This window comes from Mus musculus, chromosome 1 (genome assembly GCF_000001635.26).
Source record: "Mus musculus strain C57BL/6J chromosome 1, GRCm38.p6 C57BL/6J".
Lineage (NCBI taxonomy): Eukaryota > Metazoa > Chordata > Mammalia > Rodentia > Muridae > Mus > Mus musculus.
The window spans coordinates 123,834,188-123,861,116 of record NC_000067.6 but is presented as its reverse complement, the minus strand read 5'-3'; the positions used below and the strand labels follow the sequence as shown (position 1 = coordinate 123,861,116).

General features: G+C 36.8%; 1 protein-coding gene across 4 annotated transcripts in view; it reads left to right on the top strand.

The window, feature by feature from the left end:
- Dpp10 (dipeptidylpeptidase 10) overlaps positions 1 to 26,929 on the top strand; it is a 1,513,678-nt gene that overhangs the window by 984,699 nt on the left and 502,050 nt on the right. For all 4 annotated transcript variants that reach the window (XM_006529626.4, NM_199021.3, XM_006529627.4 and 1 more), the window contains exon 3: positions 6,856 to 6,951. In XM_006529626.4, coding sequence (XP_006529689.1) covers positions 6,856 to 6,951 — 96 coding nt within the window. The remainder of the gene's footprint in view (positions 1 to 6,855; positions 6,952 to 26,929) is intronic.

Genomic DNA, 26,929 nt, shown 5'->3' with positions numbered 1-26,929 from the left:
GTTGGAATTTTTAGGGTCACTTATATATACTATCATATCATCTGCAAAAAGTGATATTTTGACTTCCTCTTTTCCAATTTGTATCCCCTTGATCTCCTTTTGTTGTCGAATTGCTCTGGCTAATACTTCAAGTACTATGTTGAAAAGGTAGGGAGAAAGTGGGCAGCCTTGTCTAGTCCCTGATTTTAGTGGGATTGCTTCCAGCTTCTCTCCATTTACTTTGATGTTGGCTACTGGTTTGCTGTAGATTGCTTTTATCATGTTTAGGTATTGGCCTTGAATTCCTGATCTTTCCAGAACTTTTATCATAAATGGGTGTTGGATCTTGTCAAATGCTTTTTCTGCATCTAACGAGATGATCATGTGGTTTTTGTCTTTGAGTTTGTTTATATAATGGATTACATTGATGGATTTTCGTATATTAAACCATCCCTGCATCCCTGGAATAAAACCTACTTGGTCAGGATGGATGATTGCTTTAATGTGTTCTTGGATTCGGTTAGCGAGAATTTTATTAAGGATTTTTGCATCGATGTTCATAAGAGAAATTGGTCTGAAGTTCTCTATCTTTGTTGGATCTTTCTGTGGTTTAGGTATCAGAGTAATAGTGGCTTCATAAAATGAGTTGGGTAGAATACCTTCTACTTCTATCTTGTGAAAAAGTTTGTGCAGAACTGGAGTTAGATCTTCTTTGAAGGTCTGATAGAACTCTGCACTAAACCCGTCTGGTCCTGGGCTTTTTTTGGCTGGGAGACTATTAATAACTGCTTCTATTTCTTTAGGGGATATGGGACTGTTTAGAAGGTCAACTTGATCCTGATTCAACTTTGGTACCTGGTATCTGTCCAGAAATTTGTCCATTTCGTCCAGGTTTTCCAGTTTTGTTGAGTATAGCCTTTTGTAGAAGGATCTGATGGTGTTTTGGATTTCTTCAGGATCTGTTGTTATGTCTCCCTTTTCATTTCTGATTTTGTTAATTAGGATTTTGTCCCTGTGCCCTTTAGTGAGTCTAGCTAAGGGTTTATCTATCTTGTTGATTTTCTCAAAGAACCAACTCCTCGTTTGGTTAATTCTTTGAATAGTTCTTCTTGTTTCCACTTGGTTGATTTCACCCCTGAGTTTGATTATTTCCTGCCGTCTACTCCTCTTGGGTGAATTTGCTTCCTTTTTTTCTAGAGCTTTTAGATGTGTTGTCAAGCTGCTAGTATGTGCTCTCTCCCGTTTTTTCTTGAAGGCACTCATAGCTATGAGTTTCCCTCTTAGAAATGCTTTCATTGTGTCCCAAAGGTTTGGGTACGTTGTGGCTTCATTTTCATTAAACTCTAAAAAGTCTTTAATTTCTTTCTTTATTCCTTCCTTGACCAAGGTATCATTGAGAAGAGTGTTGTTCAGTTTCCATGTGAATGTTGGCTTTCTGTTATTTATTTTGTTATTGAAGATCAGCCTTAGTGCATGGTGATCTGATAGGATACATGGGACAATTTCAATATTTTTGAATCTGTTGAGGCCTGATTTGTGACCTATTATGTGGTCAATTTTGGAGAAGGTACCATGAGGTGCTGAGAAGAAGGTATATCCTTTTGTTTTAGGGTAAAATGTTCTGTAGATATCTGTCAGATCCATTTGTTTCATCACTTCTGTTAGTTTCAGTGTGTCCCTGTTTAGTTTCTGTTTCCATGATCTGTCCATTGGTGAAAGTGGTGTGTTGAAGTCTCCCACTATTATTGTGTGAGGCGCAATGTGTGCTTTGAGCTTTACTAAAGTTTCTTTAGTGAATGTGGCTGCTCTTGTATTTGGAGCATAGATATTCAGAATTGAGAGTTCCTCTTGGAGGATTTTACCTTTGATGAGAATGAAGTGTCCCTCCTTGTCTTTTTTGATGACTTTGGGTTGGAAGTCAATCTTATCAGATATTAGGATGGCTACTCCTGCTTGTTTCTTCATACCATTTGCTTGGAAAATTGTTTTCCAGCCTTTCATTCTGAGGTAGTGTCTATCTTTTTCTCTGAGATGAGTTTCCTGTAAGCAGCAAAATGTTGGGTCTTGTTTGTGTAGCCAGTTTGTTAGTCTATGTCTTTTTATTGGCGAGTTGAGACCATTGATGTTAAGAGATATTAAGGAAAAGTAATTGTTGCTTCCTGTTATTTTAGTTGTTAAAGGTGGCATTCTGTTCTTGTGGCTGTCTTCTTTTAGGTTTGTTGAGGGATTACCTTCTTGTTTTTTCTAGGGCGTTGTTCCCGTTCTTGTATTGGTTTTTTTCTGTTATTATCCTTTGAAGGGCTGGATTCGTGGAGAGATAATGCGTGAATTTGGTTTTGTCGTGGAATACTTTGGTTTCTCCCTCTATGATAATTGAGAGTTTGGCTGGGTATAGTAGCCTGGGCTGCAGTTTGTGTTCTCTTAGTGTCTGTATAACATCTGTCCAGGCTCTTCTGGCTTTCATAGTCTCTGGTGAAAAATCTGGTGTAATTCTGATAGGCTTGCCTTTATATGTTACTTGACCTTTTTCCCTTACTGCTTTTAGTATTCTATCTTTATTTAGTGCATTTGATGTTCTGATTATTATGTGTCGGGAGGAATTTCTTTTCTGGTCCAGTCTATTTGGAGTTCTGTAGGCTTCTTGTATGTTCATATGCATCTCATTCTTTAGATTTGGGAAGTTTTCTTCAATAATTTTGTTGAAGATGTTTGCTGGACCTTTGAGTTGAAAATCTTCATTCTCATCCACTCCTATTATCCGTACGTTTGGTCTTCTTATTGTGTCCTGGATTTCCTGGATATTTTGAGTTAGGATCTTTTTGCATTTTCCATTTTCTTTGATTGTTGTGCCGATGTTCTCTATGGAATCTTCTGCACCTGAGATTCTCTCTTCCATCTCTTGTATTCTGTTGCTGATGCTCAAATCTATGGTTCCAGATTTCTTTCCTAGGGTTTCTATCTCTAGTGTTGCCTCGCTTTGAGTTTTCTTTATTGTGTCTACTTCCCTTTTTAGGTCTAGTATGGTTTTGTTCATTTCCATCACCTGTTTGTATGTTTTTTCCTCTTTTTCTGTAAGGACTTCTACCTGTTTGATTGTGTTTTCCTGTTTTTCTTTAAGGACTTGTAACTCTTTAGCAGTGTTCTCCTGTATTTCTTTAAGTGATTTATTAAAGTCCTTCTTGATGTCCTCTACCATCATCATGAGATATGCTTTTAAATCTAGGTCTAGGTTCTCAGGTGTGTTGGGGTTCCCTGGACTGGGCGAAGTGGGTGTGCTGGGTTCTGGTGATGGTGAGTGGTCTTGGTTCCTGTTAGTAAGATTCCTCCGTTTACCTTTCGCCATCTGGTAATCTCTGGAGTTAGTAGTTATAGTTGACTCTGTTTATAGATTGTTCTTCTGGTGATTCTGTTACCGTCTATCAGCAGACCTGGGAGAAGATTCTCTCCTCTGAGTTTCAGTGCTCAGAGCACTCTCTGCTGGCAAGCTCTCTTACAGGGAAGGTGCGCAGATATCTTGTATTTGGACCTCCTCCTGGCCGAAGAAGAAGGCCCAAAACAGGACCTTTCTCAGACAGTGTGTTGCTTTGGCAGTTCCCAGGTGGTACAGACTCTCACCTAAGCAGACTAAATTCCTAAGTTCCTTGGAGTCCCGGGACCAAGATGGCGACCGGTGCTGCTGTGGCTTAGGTCGCCTCCCCAGCCGGGCGGGCACCTGTCCTCTGGTCCGGAAGGTGGCCGGCGGTCCCCGGCCCACACAGGGTGCTGCCTCAGCGCCTCTGTGCTTCCGCCTGTTCCAGAAGCTGTCAGGTTCTCTGGCGCACCCTCTCACCTGTTCAGACTAATTTCCTAAGTTCGGCGGGTCCCGGACCAAGATGGCGACCGCTGCTGCTGTGGCTTAGGTCGCCTCCCCAGCCGGGCGGGCACCTGTCTTCCGGTCCGGAAGGTGGCCGGCTGTCCCCAGCCCACACAGGGTGCTGCCTCAGCGCCTCTGTGCTTCCGCCTGTTCCAGAAGCTGTCAGGTTCTCTGGCGCACCCTCTCACCTGTTCAGACTAATTTCCTAAGTTCGGCGGGTCCCGGACCAAGATGGCGACCGCTCTCTACTTCCACTTTTAGGTTTTGGATCACTTTATTTAATTCATTGACCTCTTTACTTGTGTTTTCCTGTAAAGAATGAGATAGGATTTTAGGACAGATTCCTGAATTTCAGGTTTGTTTTGGTGTATTCAAGATTTGCTGTTCTGGGAGAACTTGGTTCTGATGATGTGCATATATTTTGGTTTCTGTTGCTTATGGTTTTAAGCTTGCCTTTTGCTATTTGAATATCCCTGGTGTTTGTTGTTCTGGGTGACTGTATGGAGTCTGCCTCTTTTGTCCCTTAATTGCTGTAGGTCTCTTGGTAGGCAGGCAGCCCTGTCAGTATCGGACCACCTAGGGGTCGTCTTACAACTGGGGTCTCTTCACAGGGACAGAGAAGCTGCTGATCTGTTGCCTTGGCTGCAGTATGTTTCCTGGGAGGCCTTTAGACAACTTCTCTAAGTGCAATGGGTCCTCAACTGCTCTAAGTGCAATGGGTCCTCTAGAATGTATCAGAATATGGAGTCTTCACAGGAACAGACCAACTCGGGGTCTGCCCCAGCAGCAAGAACTGAGCAGAAGGGGTGAAAAGGATGGAAGGGGAGTGGTATTTGGGAGGGTGGGTGATGGGTCCCGAGTCCACTAGGGTCTTAGCAGCAGCTCTTGGACTGTGTAGGTGTGGGACTTACCAACTGAGTGCAGTGGGTCCTCTAGAATGGATCAGGATATGGAGACTACATGGGAGTAGACCAACTAGGGGTCTGCCCCAGCAGCAAGGTTCCAGGCTATTAATATTATCTTTATTCTCCAGAATTTCATACTTACATGCAACTTTTGAAAAATTGTGATTAGCCACTAACCTTATGTATAATATTCACTTGCATTTGGAGAATTCTGTTTTCAATAATATCAAGCTATTAGCATTAATTCCAATAAGATGTTAAATGAACCACATGATAAATCGAAAATGGAAGATTTAGGATGTAATTAAATGTGAGAGTAGTTAATTCTTCCAAGCATCATTGAAAAATATTGAAAAGTTTTCAGATGGTGTGGTGTGTGTGTGTGGTGGAGGGAGGCAGAGGTAAAGATTCCTAATTGAAAGAGGTTCAGTGTGGTGTGTCCTGTAAGAAAACATATTTAAAGGCTTGAGACATGGATCAACAATTAAGAAGGCTTGCTTACCTTCCAGAGGACCTGAGTTTATCTCTCAGGAACCATGTGCAACGCTACTTCCAGCTGATCAGACATCTGCCTCTGCACTCTGTGGAAACCTGCACTCATGTGCATACTCACATATAAATAGAAGCAGCAATAAGTATAAAGAAGAAAAAGATATGCTTGAGAAATACAAATGCTTGTTTTCAATTTTTTGAATACTTGAATAGTGATTTATACCTAAGATCATTTGGGGTTGTATACTCTCCTTAAAAGTCAAGTACATCTTTGCACTAGTGTATATTCATGCATATATCATGCATATACTCACTTGTACACATTCATCATCCTAAAAGATATTCTGGAAAGGCAGTAAGTACTCTTAGCTGCTGAGCACTGAGATATATTTCTAGCCCCAAGAAAGTTCAAGTTTTGACCTTTCTGATTGCTCTGTAAATAATTGGATGTTTGTATGTCTTTGTCTATCATTTTTTCACATATCCATATAAGCGTATCTGGTCTAAAGTAGAATTCAGGTAATTCTAATATTTTTTAAAACGTTATCTTGGCATTCATAGTGTTTTTTAATGGATTTACTGTATTGTTTTTTAAATGAGTTACTGCTGTAGACACTTGAGAGAAGCCACAGCAAGCTCCTGGTATAGTGAGTGCTGAATTTTGAAAAGATAAAATCGCCTGAGATTAGAACATGTCTTTGACATTTTGTTTTCAGTCAGAAGGAAGGTCATAGCTAAAAGGTCACCAGGAAGAATTCACTCAGCAAATAAACAATGCTATTATTTTGCAAGAAAGTGACAAACTGCTCTCTATAACCCATTGAATACAAAGGGGTATTGCAAACAGCATTTTAAACTCACCTCTAGCCTTCCATTTCTAGGTTATGAAATGTAAAAAGAAAATGAAATCATGCTCATCTTCCAGTGGTTAATGCATGATACTTATTTTCTTCTTAGCATTTTAGACTTTGAACTTAGCATTCAAATCTCAGATTTGCTTAGCATTTTCTATGAAGTAATTGTGTGGTACAATTTTTGCATTCATTCCATTTATTTGAATTGCCTCAGATTAGAATGATCCATCTCTCTTCCCTGTGAAGATCCTACCTCTCTTATAGTTAGCTTTTTACAAAAACAAAAACAAAAATCTAAATTTACTGTTAAATAGTGTGAAAATGAGAATGGGCTTATGATTAAACATCAAAACCTGGGCCTTCTTGAATAGTGCAAAACACTAGTTCTTAGTTGTTTTGGTGTACTGTGTATTAAAGTATTTCTTGGGATAGACATGTTAAATTGATTCTAAAAAATTCCATATTGAAATCCTAGAGTTTAAAAAGTAGAGGACATATGTGGTAGTGTACTATTCCTACAATGTTTATACTTGGGACTTGAAAACAAGATGATCCGGAGTTAAAGGGTAGTCTGGATTTCATAAGACCCTTGCATAAAAATACATAAAGTCTACAAAACATTCTTTCAATGTCAAAATCTATTTCACATGCTCACTTCAGATTGATGTCTCATTAGCATATATTTTGAGGCAAAATAATTTAAACCTTAAGTCCTATTCTTTACGGAAAACAATACAAAGGTGCTTGATGATGTATTTTTTTTTCTTTTCAGATGAACTAACAAATTCTTCAGAAACAAGACTGTCACTAGAGGAGCTTTTGGGGAAAGGATTCGGACTTCATAATCCAGAACCTCGGTGGATCAATGGTAGGTGTAGAACTTTTCATGTGTATTGTTAGTTTGAGTTCTTTTTCACTAACATAACACAGAGTGATATGATACTTGAAGTGAATGTATTCATGTAGCTCATCCTAGAATCAATTTCTTAACAATATGCCAATGTAGCTATAGCTATTTTTATATGTAGAACTGACTGTGGTGTACTGTGCTTTTTTTTTTTTTTTTTTTTTTTTTTTGCCAGAAATAAAACATCTTCAATTTCCCTTAAATAAATGTTTGGAATTAAAACAAAAAACAAACAAAAAACAAAAACAAAAACATTGTGTGTTGTAACTTGAGCATCTGTTTGTCTTAATGGAAGCTAATAAGGAGTTATTAGCTAAACTAACCATAAAAAATGTGTCTGTGAGAATAGTTACATTTTTTTTTAATTTTGAGTGTATAACTTGTTTGAAAGTATGCTAATAATCTCAAGGGGAAAGCAACTAATTGTTGGCATTCAATTTTGATATTTAATTTTTGATATTCTTTAGATGTGTTCTTTGTTTATTGTTTCTAGGAGATAGTTTATATAACAGACCAAAAGTTTTGCCTTTTGATCAGATAAAGACAATCATATTTATGCTCGATTTCTCCAATTAAAAAAAAAGAAATTTAGAATGTATTACATCTAATTATGTAGAAATATGTTAATTGAGATGTATAGACTTTTTTGGTCTCATTAGTTTTGGCACATTTTTATCTGAAAGTTCTTTATAATAAAGTCTTTTTCCTCTTGTCTTTTTTAAGACACGAATTCTCTGTGTAGCTCTGGCTGTTCTGAAAGTTAATCTGTAGACCAGAATGACTAAAAATTCAGAGATCAACTCTCCACTGCCTATCAAGTGCTAGGATTAAAGGCATATTTCACCATCACACTGCCTAACAAAGTCTTAATAATAAGAAATTAACCCTTAATTTTTGGAAGCTATTAAAAGAATATATAAGGCTCAAATCAAACTTGTTTATTTGACCTCAAAATAATTTCTAGAAATAAATAAGAATATGGATGTATATTTTAAATGAATGCCTTTAATTGACACATAATAACATTTTCTTGTATATATCAGTTAACATTGTTTGGAATGCAATTTTGTGTCCTGATATTTGTAGAGGAGGTAGAAATATCTACAAAGCATAGATTTTCTTAATACATTTTCATATTTTCTTTTGGAATTTTTCATAAATTTGAGATCAGCTATCTAAGGAATTTTGCTTTTCCTTTATGATTACTTAAACTGTATAGTTTCATCACAAATAAGTATTTTCTTTTAAAAAAAAGGCTAATAAAATATTTTTGTCAATATACCCAAGATATAGTTGCAGTTCTGTAAAATGTCCATATAATTGTCAACAAATATTTTATCAAGTTAGTTGATAACAGGAATGATTCCAGAAGGATTTAAACATTAGTGACACTGAAAATTACTAGACTCAAAATTTTGACTGATCATCTTTTCCAGTAAATATGGGTTTAAACCAAAATGTAGGCATTTCTGTAGTGAAACTTTAGAATGGGAGGGGAAAAAAAAGTACACTTTTCAATCCCCTTCTCAGGCTAGCTTGTACTGTTTAAAGATGCATTCTACTCCTTTGTACAGTTGACAGTATGGTGTCCTAATACCTAAGGAATGAACTGACATTTCAGCACAAAACTGCATGTTAGGCTAAAATTCACATCATATTGTGGACAAAATTTTTGCTTTTATAATTTTCAAAGTTTGAAGATCAAATATGTTAATTTTTAAAAAGTGATTTCATTAATCACCTCTGGTGAAATTGACCTGGATATGGTACATGGGGCCAGCACAGTAGTGTTACTACAACTATAAAATTCTAATCCATTGGAGACATAGTGTTTATAAAAGGATTTGTTATCAAAGCAAAACTTGAAACTGGAATATACAGAATCTAGGCTCTGAAAGTAGGCAATCTATGTAAATACCACTGACGTTATCTCCTTATTACTTGGAGTTTGTAGACAATAATTGTTTCCATAGTAGTAGTGTTACTGGAGTTATTATTATCAGAGCATAGGTCCTGACATTTCCCCATAGGCCAGGTTCAGTTATACAACCTCAATAATCTGATTAAACAAACTAATAATGGAAAAAGGAGGGAGGGAGGGAGGGAGAGAGAAAGAGAGAGAGAGAGAGAGAGAGAGAGAGAGAGAGAGAGAGAGAGAGAGAGATTTATGCAATATGGTAACATTGGCAAGGGGAACAAAGAAATCTGGAACTGCGCCCCTTCCCAAGTTTTTCTTTAGGGTCTTTACATCAAGCTTATACTTAAATAGACAGCAAGGGTTATATTTACAACTAACAGTACTGGTCAAGCTGTGATCTTGCCCATGTTGCTTCCTCATTGTCTGGGTTCCTGTGTCTCCTGCAAGATTGCAAGAACCATGTTACATCTCTTTCCTTTCAGACAAGCTCCTCTTTTGGCTGACACCGAGCTTTAGCCTTTTTCTTCTCCTGTCATGAAATTTGTGAAGAAATTCCAAATACTTTGGAGACCATTGTTTTAATAATGTGATAATGAAATGGAGGGACACAAGTGTGTCTTTAGATTATTCTTATTCTTTTAAAACAATAGTTTTTTCTTCAAAAATTCCATAAATTTATTCAATGTATATTGATTGTTCCCATTGAGCAATATCCTCTGTATGCTCACTAATGTTTGCAGCCCATCTCGATGACATACTCATTCATAACTGAGAAAATAGAATGCATAGATCTATGCTCTGTTCAGGCTCACTCCCCTTGCTAGCAGTCACTAGACACTTTATTTATTTATATATTTCACAGATAGCCAAAATATTGGAGTGGGAACCACATCCAAAGAAATGTGACCTTGAACTCCTTATCTTCAAGTTTATCAAAAAGTGAAAGATGGGCTTTCTCTTTACTTTTCCAGTCTTCTTAACATAAAATTCACCTGAGTGAATTCAAGCTCAGCTCATTTTAATGCTTCATCTAATTCTTGGAGGTCATCCTGTGAACACTTAATGCATTATCAGTCAAGAGAAGGATGGTTCCTAGCTGACCCTGGCATGTATATTTTCATTGTTTAAATCTTTCTAATTATACCACATTGAGACCTAATAAACTGTATTTTAAAAAAATTGTTAACTGCTACACATTTACTTTGTGATTAGTTTGTGCATTAGTGAAGGATCCAATACTGAATGCCTTCTTTGTTGAGCACTATGAGAGATGGTGTTACACATGCTGCATGTGACAGCATATAACACTGAATTTACATAGAACCCTGAGGTTGCATCTAGAAACTGTTTCAGATACAGGGGCTAAAAAAAAGCCTGTCTTATCTTATTATGTAATAGAATAAGTCTATTCTTAGATATTTTCATACATGTGTAAAGTTCATTTTGATAAACTTCAACCCTTCTTTTCCCCTTATGACTTCCAGATTCACCTTGTGTCCTCTCACTCCTCCTTAATTTGTATCTGTTTTGTGGTTGTTGCTTAAAACCCACCAAGTCCCATAAGCACTGCCTGTATGTTCACAGGTATAATGCCATCTATTTGAGTCTTGTCTACTTATCAAGGGCCACAAGCTTTTAAGAAACTGACTCCTCCAGTTTAGCAGACATCAGCTATTAATAGCTCCGCAGCTGGGTTTGGGCTTCATCTTTGTGAGTTTCTCCCACCTTCATGGTAAAATGTTGACTGCCTTGATCTTGTGAAGTTATTCATTGCACAAGAATGATTCATTGCTCTCAGATTCACTTGGTAGATCAATGTTTATCTTCAGCCACTAACAGAGATGTACCATTAATGTTTTATTATAGAAAGCAAACAATAGTGTTGATGTAAAAATGGAACAACCATATCAAAGAATGTAAGAGATAAATTTTTCATGGTTGAGTGACCATGGCCCAGGAAGACAAGTTTAGATTACTCCAGTTCCACATTTCAACATGGTAACAGTTTAAGTTCGATTACTAGCAGAGGAAAGAAAGTTATTAAGTTTAAAATACATTGCTAGAGATATTAATGGTACAGATTACATCAAAACCAGGGGTTCTCAGTTGCTCTCTGATAATATTCTTAGATTTTAGTGCTTAACATCAGGGTTTTGTTAAGCCAGTGTATTCCAAAAGGTTTTATATATTATTTGTAAGGATGTTAATAAGTCACATATGTGAAGAGAAATGGCTATTAACAGAGCCAAAGATAACCCAAGGTAAAATTAGGCTAATAATTATAATCAAGTTCAATAAGGGACCTGAGCCTACAACATGAAAACCTCTCCACAGTCAATGATGTTGTTATCATTAAGTGGCCATGCATATGTTTCTAAATGTTAGATGAAGTATTTTTCAGAATTTTTTTATAATTTTATGTTTTTTAAAGATTTATTTATTTATTATATTTCAGTACACTGTAGCTGTCTTCAGATACTCCAGAAGAGGGGTGTCAGATTTCATTACAAATGGTTGTGAGCCACCATGTGGTTGCTGGGATTTTAACTCAGGACCTTTGGAAGAGCAGTCAGTGCTCTTAACCGCTGAGCCATTTCTCCAGCCCCCAGAATTTTATACACACAATAAAATACATCATATATAGCATATAAGCTCACACATTGTGTGAGCTAGACTTTTGTAGATAATCATGTTTCTTTTACTTTTTTGCCCATTTTATTCAATAAATGTATTGTGGGCATAGTTTTTGAAACTAATAATAATAAAAATGTTTCTTCTTCTGTCACAGTTTCACGGATCTCCAATCTCCCACCTGCCTATTGTCACACATATACAAGCCATAGCAAATAACTGCTAAAGTGCTTTGAACATTGTTCATCAGTGACATAAATGACTGCATTTCCCAGAGCTCCCCAGCACCCCTATGATCTGGGCTATCATCAACATTCATTTTACTTCCTGGAACCTCTTCCAAAATCTGATAGTCTAAGTTTCACTTTCTAGGAATAGTTGATGTTTATGCCAGCCTCTGTTGTCCTCTCTGCAAGCTATGAGGAACATCCCTGTCCTAGTTAGCTTAACTGTTGACTTGACACAGCTTAGAGTTACCTGAGAAGAGATGTCTCAATCGAGTGGTTCGACCATAGGAAAATGACTTGTGGTTATGTCTGTGGAGGATTTTGTTGAATGTTAATTTATGTTGGAAGGTCCAGCCCACCGTGGGTGGCAATATTCTTCAGAGGTGGTCTTGGACTGGATAATAAAGCTAACTAAGGACCTGTGAGCAAGCTAATTATGCATTATTGGCTGTGCCTGAGTTCCCTGGACAGAAGAAATGCTTCATGGAAAAGCAGTCAGGTATGCCTTCAGGTTCCTACCTTGAGCTTCTGCTCAGATTTCTCTTTTACCTGGAACTATAAGCCAAATAAATCCTTTACTCCCCTAAGTTGCTTTTAGTTGTATGTTTATCACAACAGAGAAGCAACTAGAATAACCCTCTACACGCACACACACACACACACACACACACACACACACACACATTCCCCAGCTCTGTAGATAATGCTGGCACTAAACTCATGGTAAACTTCCTGTCTTACCCTTCCAACTACTTCCAAAGACAGGTGTTGCATGCTTAACCATTATGCAGATTTTCTCTGATACAGAAATGTTTATATATCGGGGGGGGGGAGGGCTGTAGCCTCATAGATCACAAAATGAGAGGAACCTGCAGCCTTGTCTTTAGAGATGCTCTGGAGACCTGATATTTCTTTATAAATCTCCACAGATTATATTCTTTAGGAAGAATATTCGTGCTCTTAAACAGGCATGGAAAAGACATGGTTATCACTTTTATGAAAAATGAAGGGCATTAATCTAACTAATACCAACATTATTTACTATGATTACAGATCCCAGCACTGGGAAAAGCAAGAACATAAATTCATGCTACTGTTGTTTATGTGTTGAATGACTTTACTAGGCTTGGCCTTTCATCTGTCATCATAACATAGTAGAGTTATAGAAGCCGTTGTGCATCACTGTCCTCTTTTTAACCTCACCTAGGGCTCAGTTAAATTATTTTATCTTTAATTTCTGCTTTTATTTTCTTAAGCACTAAGTTCAAACATTATATAATATTTTGTCTATTTAAGAATTGAACACATCTGTACAATGTATTATAACCACACCCATTTCCACCTCCAATTCCACCAAACTGTAATTGTTATGACCATCAAATATGCTGACATTTACGTAGCATAGAGGTGATTATATATCTTCATGTCTTAGAGATGGCATGCATTTTTATGCCGTGTAATTTGTAAAGACAAAAAATAGTCCATAGAACCACATACAAACTTAAACATAGGACCATGTCATTTTGCAAGTATTGAACTGAATGTTAGATAGGCCAAAATATTCATTTGTGCACCCATGTCCACACATGTGCATTTGAAAAATTATTTACCCTAGAAGATATTTATTGTAAAATATTAAGTAAAAAGAATGCACTATATTCAATTATTTGTACATTCTTCACAACTTTATTCCATACATGTCCATATCTATTAATGCAAATACCAGAAAAGAATGTGGTAAATATCAAATTCAATCCAATCTGATTAGATGACTATGAGTGGGTACTCTTTTAAACTCTTTTATCCATACTTTTCAGATTTCCAATAATTATACCCTTACTTTTAAACAATCAGACAGTTCCTAGAATTCACATGCTAATGTAAGTAGATTCACTTAGTGAATAGTTTTGTTCCTATTGATGAGATTTTTTTTATTCTTTCAAACCAATTATGGATGAGTACAAAAACAGGAGGCAAGGACTGACAAGATGGCTTAGCAAGGAATGGTGCTTGCCAATAAGGCTGATGAACTGATTTCTCTCCTCTGGACCCACATGGTGCAGCGAGAGATCTCACTCCTACAGATTGTACCTGACCTCCACACATGTGCCATGGCATGAAGGCATATATATGTATTTTAAATGTAATAAAAAATTTAAAGGAGACACAGAGGTGAGCTGGTAGTTTGAGGGCATTGGATCCTGGCAGAGGCACAAAAGAGTGTATTATACATAACATTTCAAGGCAGAAGAGATGGCTCAATAATTAAGAGTGCCTATTGTTCTTTTAGCGCCCACACGTAAGGCAGCAAGCCACAGCTTGTCACTCCAACTCCAGTGAGATCGAGAAACCTCTACTGTCCTCTGACTCATTATGCTCTGACTTCTTTGATATATGTAGAGAATTATGGAAATGATGATATCCTTGATTGCTAAAGCACTGCTTAGAAAGTTGAAAATCTGGGTAGGAACACAAAGCATATTTTTTTCATGACTTATTTTCCTTCTTAGAGTATGTATGCCAAAATACTTTTTTAAATCAAGGTGGACAAGTTCTTGATGAAATGAGCAAAGGGCTTGCATCAGTATACTGCTTAGCACATTTTCATCTCTGAAAACACCAGAAGTACTTTATTGCTTTATTATCTGTTAATTTCTAGCTTAAACTGCTTGAATCTACAGATATATCCATCTCCTAAAAATCGCACACCCGAGCAAACATCCATATTAGAGACAGATAGTCAAACTTTGTTTGAAATTCAAATTTACATAATTTTCTTAAAGTGGATATTTTAAAGAATCCAGTCTATCTTAAAATAACAATATTTATCCTAAATGCCCAGAGAGACTAAGAAAGAATTTACTCATAAACTGAAGTGTGCACATTTCAGAGGGAAAATGTAGCATCCAGGAGAAAAATACATCTGTGATTTAGAGGTGAAGTGATTGAAGAATTTAAAGGGAACTAGAAATATAAACTTAGCTTCAAGAGAACTACATGTTCTATTCCTTGTGTTTGTTGAAATAGAACATTGTATTTTGATATTTAAAGAAATAAAACTGAGGTTGCTTAAACAGAGTGGCATGGGAATGTTTATATAGAGAATTTATTGATTTGTAACTCATGCACGATTTAGAATCTGTTGACATAGAAAAGCTTGCCGTGAAGTAAATCGTGTCCATGAAGTCATGTGGGGTCCTGTACAAGCACAAAAGCATGCTTAGTCTTCACTTTGTTGGCACAATCACTGGCTTTCCCATCAAAATCGCACAACTGTGGATGTGTTGATCCCAGTATCTTCATTTCTGTATATCCACTTATATATCCATCTAAGTACTTATCTGCCTGTTCTTTTTATTTATTCAGCACTAATCTATGGTGCATAGCCAAGACATATTTTATATCCAAGTGTATAAACATTCCCCTTCACTCAATGAAACACTGGTAAAGATTCTTTTCAAGTCATGCACCCTATCTTTTCATATTGTCTCAGGCTTTATAAAATGAACATACTAGTCAGAAAAGTGACCAGGATGCAAAGCTGAAATACATAGAGAATTGCAGGACCTATCAATCCAAGCTGTGATAAGGTTTGATGAGCTTTAATTTCCCCTAAATTTAAAATAGCCTTCATTGCGCTCACCAGACACTCTCTCTCCACTATAATGTGGGACTCTGGGTGTATTTCTTCTTACTCTCTCTGAATTGTTTCCATTTGCTAACATCTTCAAATATCTGGTAATGATCATGAATGGATCCATGTATCACTGATGTGATCAATAGAATCAGAATACAATGAGGATTCTTAGAGTCTATAGAAACTACATGAACACAGGCACTGAAGAGATGGCTCAGCAGTTAAGGGCACTTGGTATTTGCTCTTGAAGAGAAACTTAGTTCAGTTCCCAGCATTCACATTGGGTGACTCATAAACACTTGTAAATCCAGTTCCTGGAGACATAATGCTCTTTTCTAGTCTCCATAGGAACATGTATTCATGTGTACCTATCCACATAAAGACACTCATAATGAAAAATAGAAAAGAAAACTCCATGAGCCCTCTTGTTTCAAAGCAAGGAGACGGATGTTAAGTGATAAAGGTAATGATATTTTTACAAACAGATCTTAGAACTAGAAGGATACATTGAAGAAGTAGTGAATGATTGGCATAGTCTTTGGAGAAGTGATGAGGTTTAGAGTAGGCATAGAAGGCAGATGTGCTCAGATCATGAAAGAGAGCATTTGGGGGACAAAACAATGATGTATGAAGACTTCCATGGGAATTAGCACAGTGTGTAAGGCTGCCTATGAGAAACAGGCTATGTTTGATAAATAAAAACAATGAATACATTTACAGTTTGGATCACCTTGTCATTTTACTGTTAATATTATACACTGATCTCCAGCAGGATACTTTGTTAGATTAAAACTTTGAAGCAAACAAGGCTAAAGTGTTGCTGATGACTGTTAGCTATATTTTGCCAAATTAAGGTGGGAGGTTCTGATGACAAATATTTACCTTATAGTATATCAGAATTTACATGCAAATCTGTGTTTACAGAGCATTTCCATATATGTTATTTTTCCAGGATATTTTCTTTTTGAAAAACCTTGTTTGGAAAATAATGTCATTATTTTTACCATTTACATGAGTAAGTGGAGACCTAGAAAGGGAATTTTTACCTCTACAAGTTGCAAAGGCAATAATGGCCTATGGGTTGAAGCAAGGTCTTCTTTGACCAGTGCTGGAGGAAACATGTGGGACATGAGTCTATTAAATAACAATGATATATTCTGACATTAGATACTATGTATGATTTAAAATTCTACCAGCTCATGGAAAACATGTGGGGAAGTTAGATAATAAAAAGGTGAGATTTCTGGAATTGCTAGAATTATTAGAATATTTTAATTTGACTACATCTAGATGATTTTGAGAAAATTAATCATTTATGTACTTTTAAAAGAAAGTCTTTGAAGTCAGTCATAATTTAAAAATTCAGCACATATAGGGAAATTTTTCATATTACTATCCTAATTCAATTTACTTTGCTTCATGGTTCCCTTTTTCTGTGTATGTATATACTTATCTCTTCAGAACTGATTCTACTTGACTAGGTCTTTTTCATCAATTTTAATGGTCTATCAAGACCTCTGTATGATGTGCAACCAAATATTATAGACCCCAAGTTTTTATTGGGTTAACAAATGCATTCTTAGGTGGCTGTCAGGTGAAAAAATAACTAGAGACAATATTTTTACTATTCGGTGGCTGACCCACAAAGTAAGTCATTTAAAGAGAAGTATTTAGCCATGTTGAATATTTTTCATATTTGCAGTGGTTTTCTCTAGTATATGTTTAAGGAAGTGTACACAGAACAGATTTAACACATCCTTTCTCCTTTCTGCCTAGGTTACCTGTGGGTTGACAGTGAAAAAGAAAAGTGTGTTATAATTTGCATGCTACTATAAAAATGTAGAAAATGAAACTGTGATATCTGTCTTCATTGGGTCATTATTATGCTCCTGACAACTGAAGTTATGCTTTGGGGACCTCCCTGATATTCAGCTACCTTGTACTGCATTTTTAATTTGTCATAGATAATGTGTAAAATTCTCTGAGTTTGAGTACAGACATGCTCATTTTATAAACAAAGAACCGCAGTTTAAAGCAAATGAGGAACTTGGTCAAGGCCACAGTACTGGAATATAACAGAGTGAGAATTTAAGTTCATGTGTTCTCTCTTAATGAGCATAGTGCCTGTGATCAAATAGAAGCTCAAGGACCAGAGTATTAAGGGAAAGGTAAATGTCAAGAAGAGAAAATTACCTTGAGATGTAGCATTAAGTACATGTAGGATAATGTAGAAAAAAGGGGAGATTTGATCAACTTACACAATTTTGAAATATTGTGGATACAGAGCAAGCCTTTAAAACTGTTGTAGAATGGTAACTATGTAGTTCACCAGAATTCAGGGTACTTGTGCTCAATACTTAAATGTTTACCTTGGGCACACTCACTGCCTTCCTGGAGCTCAATTTTAGTCATTGTGTGTGCAGTATTTACTGGCATGACATGTAATATCTTTACAGTTTTCTTTACTTTAGAATTATTCAAATCTTCATGAAATAGTCCAATAATGACTATAAATCAAGTTACAATCTGCAGATCTGTACATTCTAAACTTCATGGTCTATTGATAGGAAGGTGAGGTGGCAATCATCAACACTATTATTGTTTTAGAGTTCTTTGTGCTCATTCACAGAATTCCCTCCCATTTTTTTCTACTCTCAAAGGTTAGCCTCAAATTCCAACACTATTGTTATTTTAACGTTTATTATTTGAATCTCTGTCTGTGTCTCTGACTCCCCTTTGTGTGTGTGTGTGTGTGTGTGTGTGTGTGTGTATCTGTGTGTGTTACCGTTATTAAATTTCTTGGAGCAAGAGTTACAAATTGTTTTATTTCATCCTATGTGGTGGGTATTTGGGAACATTATTCTAGTCTGTAAGAGCTGCATATGGACTTAACCACAATGCCAGTTTTTCAGCTCTCAAGACTATTTTTTAAAATAAGTTCTCATGCCATAACACCTCTAGAAACATATATCCATCTCTATCTCTATCTATCTATCTGTCTATCTATCTATCTATCTATCTATTTATCTATCTACTTTTTTTGACTTAAATGTTAGCACTGTTTCCAAAGAGCTGACTGTTTTAGGGAGTATAGAAAGTCCAATGTGGAATATTTTAGTTATGCTATTATCTTGTAAAATTTTTCATAAAAGAATTTGTCAGACTTTTGCTATGAACTTTTCTATTATGTTTTAAGGTGGAAAATTAATATTAATGTGCTCACATGTATGTATTTATGAGTTATTATGAATGATTTCTAATATTTCATGAAACATATTTCATGCAAGGACACAAATATGAATTCAGTTCATAAGCTGGAACATACAAATATTTAACCGGAAGAGTAAGAAGAATTAGCAATGCTATTGCAGATATGCTAGACAAAAGAGTGCTTTGCAATTCATAACTAATGTATAAATTATTTTTAAATATTCCTTCATGAGGAGTAGTTGCAGAATTGCAGCATCCATATGTTTTTAAAGACATATGAGAGTAGGTGCAGGGCTATTTGAGAAGAGGAAGGGAACCACCTTGGAAATTCAGGACCGGGAAGGTGAACATAATGACAGTATATTAGGTGAATATATGAATATCTCGTAGTGAACTCCATTTCTTATATAATTATCACAGGTTAATTGAGGAAATTGATTAAATTTAAAGATGTGGGTTCAGGAAACCAAACATGGGTATTCTGCAGAGCAGTTCATGCTTTTAACTTCCAAATCCAGGTCTTCAGTCATGTGTGAAGTGGCTTCACTAATTGAGACATACGCTTTCATATATATCTTCTACGTATAAGAAGTGAGCTCCACATCCATCTTGAATACTAAGAGTGTGCCATTTCATCTCCATATCTACAAAGAGGATTGCTTTAACCTATCAGCTTTGTGGTGCTTTTATTCAGGAAAGAACAAGGAGCTGATAGACTGCTTCTACTTATCCATGAACCAGGGGGAAGCAAAACACAAAATACCACAAACGCACCTCTGATTGGAGACAGCTCTCGGCTCTCATTGCTTTAACTAGACACAGGCGATGTTAATAAATCATTTAAAACTGATCTCCTTCCCTACCTCTAATCTGTAACACCTAGCCATAGGCATGGTGTTGTCAATACACATGTCAGTTTAATGAGCTGGAACACTCATTACAAGAGCTGTGTACCCAAGCCATTAACATGTCACCACTGCTGTGTCCTTACAAATAGCATTTCAAAGCAGGTCTTTTGTACATATTTGTTCTCTGCTGATAGTCCATTTGTACAACTAAGTGTACCAATTCATTATTTACACATGTGCCTGTCCTTCTTTGGGACAGGGTTCCTTGATTTCTGCCCTTCATAGTCCTGCTAATCCTTTGTCTTCTGAGCCTCCATGCTGTGATAAAATAATTTTGATTTGTGCTGTACTCCTTGGCTTTTCAGTCACCCCAAGATCTGATCCTGTTATGATTAAGGGTTGAAGTCATGAGGCTATTTAGAGACTTGATTAAGACTTTGTGGAAGCCAGTGCATGGTGAATGGTCTACTCTTTCGGAGACTAGGTGGGACCGCATCTTGGGGACTGAGTGGGACTGCATCTTGGGCATCTCAACATTGTCACTTTTTAAAGCAGTGCATCTTTCAGGTATAGGTAGCAAGCCAGCCTGTTTGAGGGAAAGCCTCACGGTTCCAGAAGCCAATAACAGTTTAAGGTTGAGTACTTATTCTCTCTGTATGGTTGTCTTTTCAACTACAAGGTTGAGAAGATAATTGGTTTTTGTTTTTTGGTGTCTTTTTTTATTTTTGGCCTCACTTCTAAAAATGAAAATTTTCCATTAATTTTCCCCAAAGTACCTACAAAGCTTCCAAAGGATCTTTTCCTCTTTTCCCTTTTCTATCCATTATAATGTGTCCCATCTAATTCACCTCTTCTCACCAGCTGGCATCCTCTGAGAGCTTCTAAGATTTCTCCTTGCATTGCTTGCTTAGTTTTTCTCCTATGATATTGGTCCTAACTTCAACCCCAAATATCTTCCACACTGCTACTGAAATATTGATTCTCTGAATAATTTCACTGTAGACTGACTACCTTTTTTCTTTTATTTCAGGTTCAAATACTATATTTCAATTAATAAACAGCATCAGACTTGGGGGCAAGCATTTTTACCAATAGAACCATCTTGCCAGCCCCAAATATAATTATTTTAGTGCTTCTCCAGGATGAACATGACCCTGAAATTAAAATGGAAATTAAAAGAGTGATATCAATTCAGCTTTTGTTTCTCAAAATGATTATCTATAAAAAGACACGAATAAAAGCCTGTTCATTTTTATGAATATTCATTTTTAAATTATACCAAGGCTTTTTAATTGTAAATAATATAACTGACGTTAATATTTTCGAAGGTAGAAACTGATATGCTATAAAAATTCAAATGGACAAAAACATTTGTCGTTTAACATTTTCATTAGAATCTCATGATTTCAATTTGCAAGCAATTTAGAAATTACAATGTTTATATTATAGTTCTGCCTCCACCCAATATGTAATTTTGAAAATAAAGGTAATTAATTTTAAGCAATGCGATATAATTAGAAACCATTAATGATTTCAACATACATTGTATTTAGCACCTATAGGTGACGAGTGTTGATGATCATTATTGAAACGTTCACTTAATTCTTTTCACCATTAGATTTCTACCTCTTCTTGATCTGAGTCCTTCAACAATGAGAGAGAGGTAAAGGTGGGAGAGAAAGAGAGAGAGGGAGAGAGAGAGAGAAAGAGAGAGAGAGAGAGAGAGAGAGAGAGAGAGGATAAGAATGCAAATATAAACAAAGCTTTGAGTCCACAGGTATGCTAGCTGGAATGTGCCATGAGCATTTACTTTTTGTTAATTGGCAGCATCTTCATCCTTTGGGAAATCCATAGGGCTTGAAAACAGGGAGTGATGCTATAGATATGAAGGCTTGCTGTAGCATACATGGGCTTACAGCATAAGCTTTAGTATTAAATTATGTTTGTCCTATTTATTTAAATTTATATTATCTTTCAATAAGTAGTATGTGATAAATACTTCAAACACCTCACGATACAGAACTTATTCTTCATACTCTGTGGATGATTTGGGGCAATATTAAAATTAAAACAGTAAATTGAGTTATGTTTCCTCAAGGAAATCAAGAAAAAATATTACAGTCACTACAGGAAGCAACCTCATATAAGAATGAACTTGCAGTTTCTACCCATAGTATTTTGTTGGGATAATTATGTAACTGGCCTGGAGCTTACAGAACAGGCTAGACTGGCTGGACTGTAGGTCCAGATATCTACGTGTCTCCAATTCCCAGCACTAGAATTACAAGTAATAGACATGCCTGTTTTTACTTCCTCATGAGATTTAGGTGTCGAACTCAGGTCCTGATGTGAGTAACACTAACACATGACCAACTTAGCTATCTCCCACGTTCCTTTAAACTATTTTTTAGAGAATATTTGATGGGGTGAGAGAGATGAATTAGTTATTAAGAGCACTTACTACCTTTGCAGAGGACCAAAGTCCCTGTATCTAAGCTGGCCAGCTCACAATCACCTCTAACTTCAGGACCAAGGCATATGACAACAACTTTTGGCATCTGTAGACTCCTTTACACACATGATCATATTCTAATCTATGCACACACACAGACTCACACAGACACATAGACACACAAACACACAGACACACAGACACATATATTTAAAATTTGACAGTCTTATGGAATCTATTAAAGAGCTGCCTTTATGTGGTAATATTTCCTCATAAATGTAATATTTATATGCCAAACCAACTATTTTCATTAAATTTATCAGGTACTTAAAAACAGCTTCTCCACATAATAACTCTTAGTTGTTTGAATTTGAGCATCCAGAGAATTGATTTTCTAAGAATAGATTGCATAGCAATAGCAGTCTTCCCTAGAATTTTAGAAATCCACATTTCAGTCTATCTACCAGGAAAAGATTAGCAAGCGGTCCCTCCAGCATGAGATATTTGCAACCTAGTTAGAAAGAGAAAGGGATAAAAGAAACTGATAGCACCCATTGGTGAGGGGTACTGACAGAGGCCTTTCCAAAGTCAGAATAATTCTATAAACAGGTCTATACTTTCATACCAAACCAGATGTTTTATCTTGGAGTATTATAAGCAGAGTATGCATTTATATCAAAAGAGGTAGTTTTTCTCTTTAAAATGTATAAGAACATTTGCTGTTTTCCTCTCCATTATAACAAAATATATATTATTGAAGTTTTATTCTGGGTTGTACTTGGTGTCAGAATTGTCATATTTGAAGGAAGGTAAAGAAGGGGTATAACTTAATTCAAAGATGGTGTAGATGGTCTGGAGAGATGGCTCAGTAGTGTGTATTGCTCTTTCCAAGGGTCACAGTGCATTTCTCACCATCCATGTTGGTGAGCCTCACTCAACTGCCTCTAACTCCAGATCAAGTGAATCTGATGAAGTGAGTCTTTCTTTTTATGGCCTACACAGACAACTTCACTCATAGATGCATTTACCCACACACACACAAAGGCAAGATCAATCTCTAGGAGACAATTCTGATAAGACATTTGCCAGGTATGTATTGTTGTTTAAGGCAGCAGGCACAGCAGTGGGAAGAGATCCTGTGCTAAGTAATCCTCACAGAATAGCAGAGGTGAGGGATGGTGGGGGTGAAGAGGAGTCACCACACAAAAAGAGTATTCAGAGGCATTCCAACCTGGGGAAACAGTGATGGCTTTTGAATGTACAGTTGCAGACTTTGGGAAAGTCTGGACTTCTCTGAAGTGGACATTTCTGGTTGGTTCATATGGTGTAGACTCATGTGCTCTCTTGCTAAGGGAAGAGCCGTAGGAGGAGACATGATGTTTGGAGAGAGTACAAATAAGACCCAAAGGACAGTGATGGTGAACTTGCATAGCTAACCTTGCCACACACACTTCATTGGTCTCGAAACTTTGCTGACCTTCACTTTACTGACAGAGGCAAGAAAGAAAACTTCTACTGGTGTCCCAGCTGGTTCTGGTGACTCTCATTGGCTCATGCTGATTTGTTAGAGGCCTGGCTGTTTCTGCTGGATTGTGTTACCACTGATGCTGATTGTATTTGGTATCCTAGCATTACTGACCTAGACTGCTGCTATCCTAATAAGTGGAGACTGAATCACCCAAACAACTACTTCACACCAGGTCCACATCCCCTTGTCCTATTTACCATCTTTTCTCTCCTACCTTTGGACAGTGGGCCAGAAGGTGGTGGTGGGGGGGCGGTGCCAAATGTTTAAAATCCCTTATGAAAAGTATGTTTTAACAAATCTATGACTGTACTTTTGGGTTGAAAACTTGATGATTATATCTCAAAAATTACTTGCCTTGAGCCAATAACCAGATGAAAAACATACAATTTTATTAAAATGTCATGTATAGAATAGCCGTGAATCTCTGTGAAACACCATATATTTTATGCTTGAAAATACTCTTCAAGGGTGAGAAACACCAAGGGAGTTGCAGGCAACTTTAGAGCCATACCTCACTTTTATGTGACAGATGAATCTAGAGAAGAGACAATGTCTCTAGAACAACGATCCTTGAGCTAACCATCTTACCTTTATTTTAAGTGTCTTCCTTTGTGATATGATAACTCGATAAAGTGCTTGCCTTGTAAACACAAGGTTCTGAGTCTGATTTCCAGGACATGAAAATGCTGGACATAATAGGAGATCATTGTCACTGGAGAGGAAGACAGAAACAGACCCCAAAGTTCACTGGCTAAACAATGTAGCCTGTTTGGGGAGGTCCAAGCCAATGACAATCAAGGTGGTTAACATGATAGCATTTGAGAAATGACACCTAAGATTGATCTTTGTTTTATACACAAGCATACATACACATCCTGTACAAAGAACACATGGGATGCCTGGGATGCCTGTGCATGGATTCTCTTTCTTTCTTTCTCTCTCTCTCTCTCTCTCTCTCTCTCTCTCTCTCTCTCTCTCTCTCTCTCACACACACACACACACACACACACACACACACACACAAAGTCATCTTTGATGAATGAAGTTTCACTGAGATTGAAGACAATTGAAAATAGTTCCACAATGTTGACTCCACTGATGTATAATGGGAAACTAGGATATAATTTTTTATTACCTTATCCATAAAAAGGGAAGATTGTTTTAAGCTAGCAACATGTGTCCTGGAGTCTTTTATTTATTTCTCATAGAATAAACAAAAATAGAATAATCAAGACAGAACCACCTATAACAAGCCTTTACTCACCTGATTAACATGGGTGACTGTGCCTTCCTCCAGAGATTCCAGAAAAGGAGACAAGCAGGCATGAGTGTTGCATCCTTGTCAGGTGATGCTCCCTCATTAGAGATGCTTAGGACGAGGAGAAGCTCTGAGATGGGTGAACAACATGAAGACCTTAAATACGTTGTCTTCCATCCTATAAGCAAGTATGGTAATGCCCACTTGTCTTTTTCTTTTTGAGAGTGAGGTGCTCCTTGTTATGAAATAAATTTAATTCCTTTATTAAATGATTTTTTTAAAATACAGAGAAGTGTTCCCAAGCTGATAATCTTGCTCTTATCTTAGACTTACAGCACCCTTATTTTTGTCCTTTTTCATAAAATAGGAACAATTCATAATTTCAATGTTTTTACTTATTGATTTCATTGACTACCTAACCTTTTCAGTTATTTTGCTTCTTGCATCCTGATGGCTTGCTTACAATTCTAACACTGTGATGAAATACCATCACTAGCAAGTTAGGGAAGGAAGAAAGGGTTTCCTTTGGTTTACATTTCCAGATGGATAGGCCCTATGCTTGCATGGTAGAGGATGCTAAGGAGCAAGAGTTCCGGTTATCTGATCATTGTTCAACTATACAGATCAAGAAGAACTAAAGAGAAAGAGATAAATAAATAAATAAAGATAGATAGATAGATAGATAGATAGATAGATAGATAGATAGATAGATAAAGGTTGAATAAGCTATGATCTCTAACAGTATGTGCCCCTCACCCCCTGTAATGACATTCCTTCAGCAAAGGTTTTGTAACCTCCCCAAAGAGTGCCATTAACTGGAAGTCTAGTGATTAAACATGTGAGCCTGTGGGGTACATATCACATTTAAACTGTAACACCTTCAATTCTAGGCCAGAAGGGATTTACTTGGGGCCATAGTCCAGGGAACAGTCTATTATGTTGGGTAAGACAAAGGAGGCTGAACCAGTTCTTGTTAGTAGTGGGAGCTGTGGCTGTGACCTTACATCTCAGTGGCTGTAGAAGCAGAAAAAGTAAGCACATATGTTCTCATTTTCACCTTCATTCCTTCTGAATCCTGAGCCTATGGTATGATGCTGCCCACACTGAGAGACAGGATCCCACTCTCAGTTAAACTCCCCTGGAAGTGCCTCCAGAAGTGTATCTCTCAGGCTGATTCTAAGCAAGTAGACAGGGAAAGATTTAAAGTTTTACACTGAAGTTCTAAGACTCTCTATGTCAAACATCTCCCTTATTGTGTGGGTGTTATGACACTATACAGAAAGGAGCATGATGCTTGTGCAGCTGGGGAAAGTTTGTGAAATCTTTAAAGAAATGCCAATTTTGATATTTCATTAAAATACATTTCCATGATAATATTTTATTGTGGTTTTAATTTTGAGATAGGGTTTTTTATGGTGTATCCCTAGCTATCCTGGAACTCATGCTGTAGACCAGGCTGGCCTCAAACTCACAAACATCTGCCTTGTTTTGCTTCCTGAGTGTTCGTGTTAAAGGTGTGTGTTACCACCCCCTGGCTTTCTGACTCTATACTGACTTTTAAAAAATGTTTAGAAACGACGGGTTTGAAATTACCTTTAGTTCAGTTGTTTTACCTTTATGAGTTGGTTTTCATCACAAATCACTTTAGATAATTTAAATTTTCTATAAATATGTATGGATCATTTTTCCTCTATCAAAAGCCAAATATTATTAAAACACTGTTATCTTAACTAAAATATATCAAAGTGTTACATGGAAGTAATTTTGAAAATAAAATATTTTTATCATCTTAGTCATTTATTTTCTTTTTAAATTTTATTTACTTTTTGTCTTTTAATTATTTGTTTATGTATTTATTTACACTTCAGATTTTATTCCCCCACCCTGTCCATCTTCCAACTGTTTCACATCCAATACCTCCTCCCCACCTCCTGTCTCCATCAAGATGTCCCCACTCCCTACCCCCTACCAAGCAGATCTCTAAAATCCCTGGGGCCTCCAGTCTCTTCACTACTGAACCTAGACCCATTAGTCCTCTGTTTTATGTGTGTTGGGGGTCTCATATTAGCTGGTGTATGCTGCCTGTTTGGTGGTCCAGTGTTTGAGATATCTCGGGATTCCAATTTAGTTGAGACTGCTGATCTTCCTAAAGGGTTGCCCTCCTCCTTAGCTTCTTCCAGCCTTTCCCTAATTCAATCACAGGGGAAAGCAGCTTCTATCCACTGGTTGG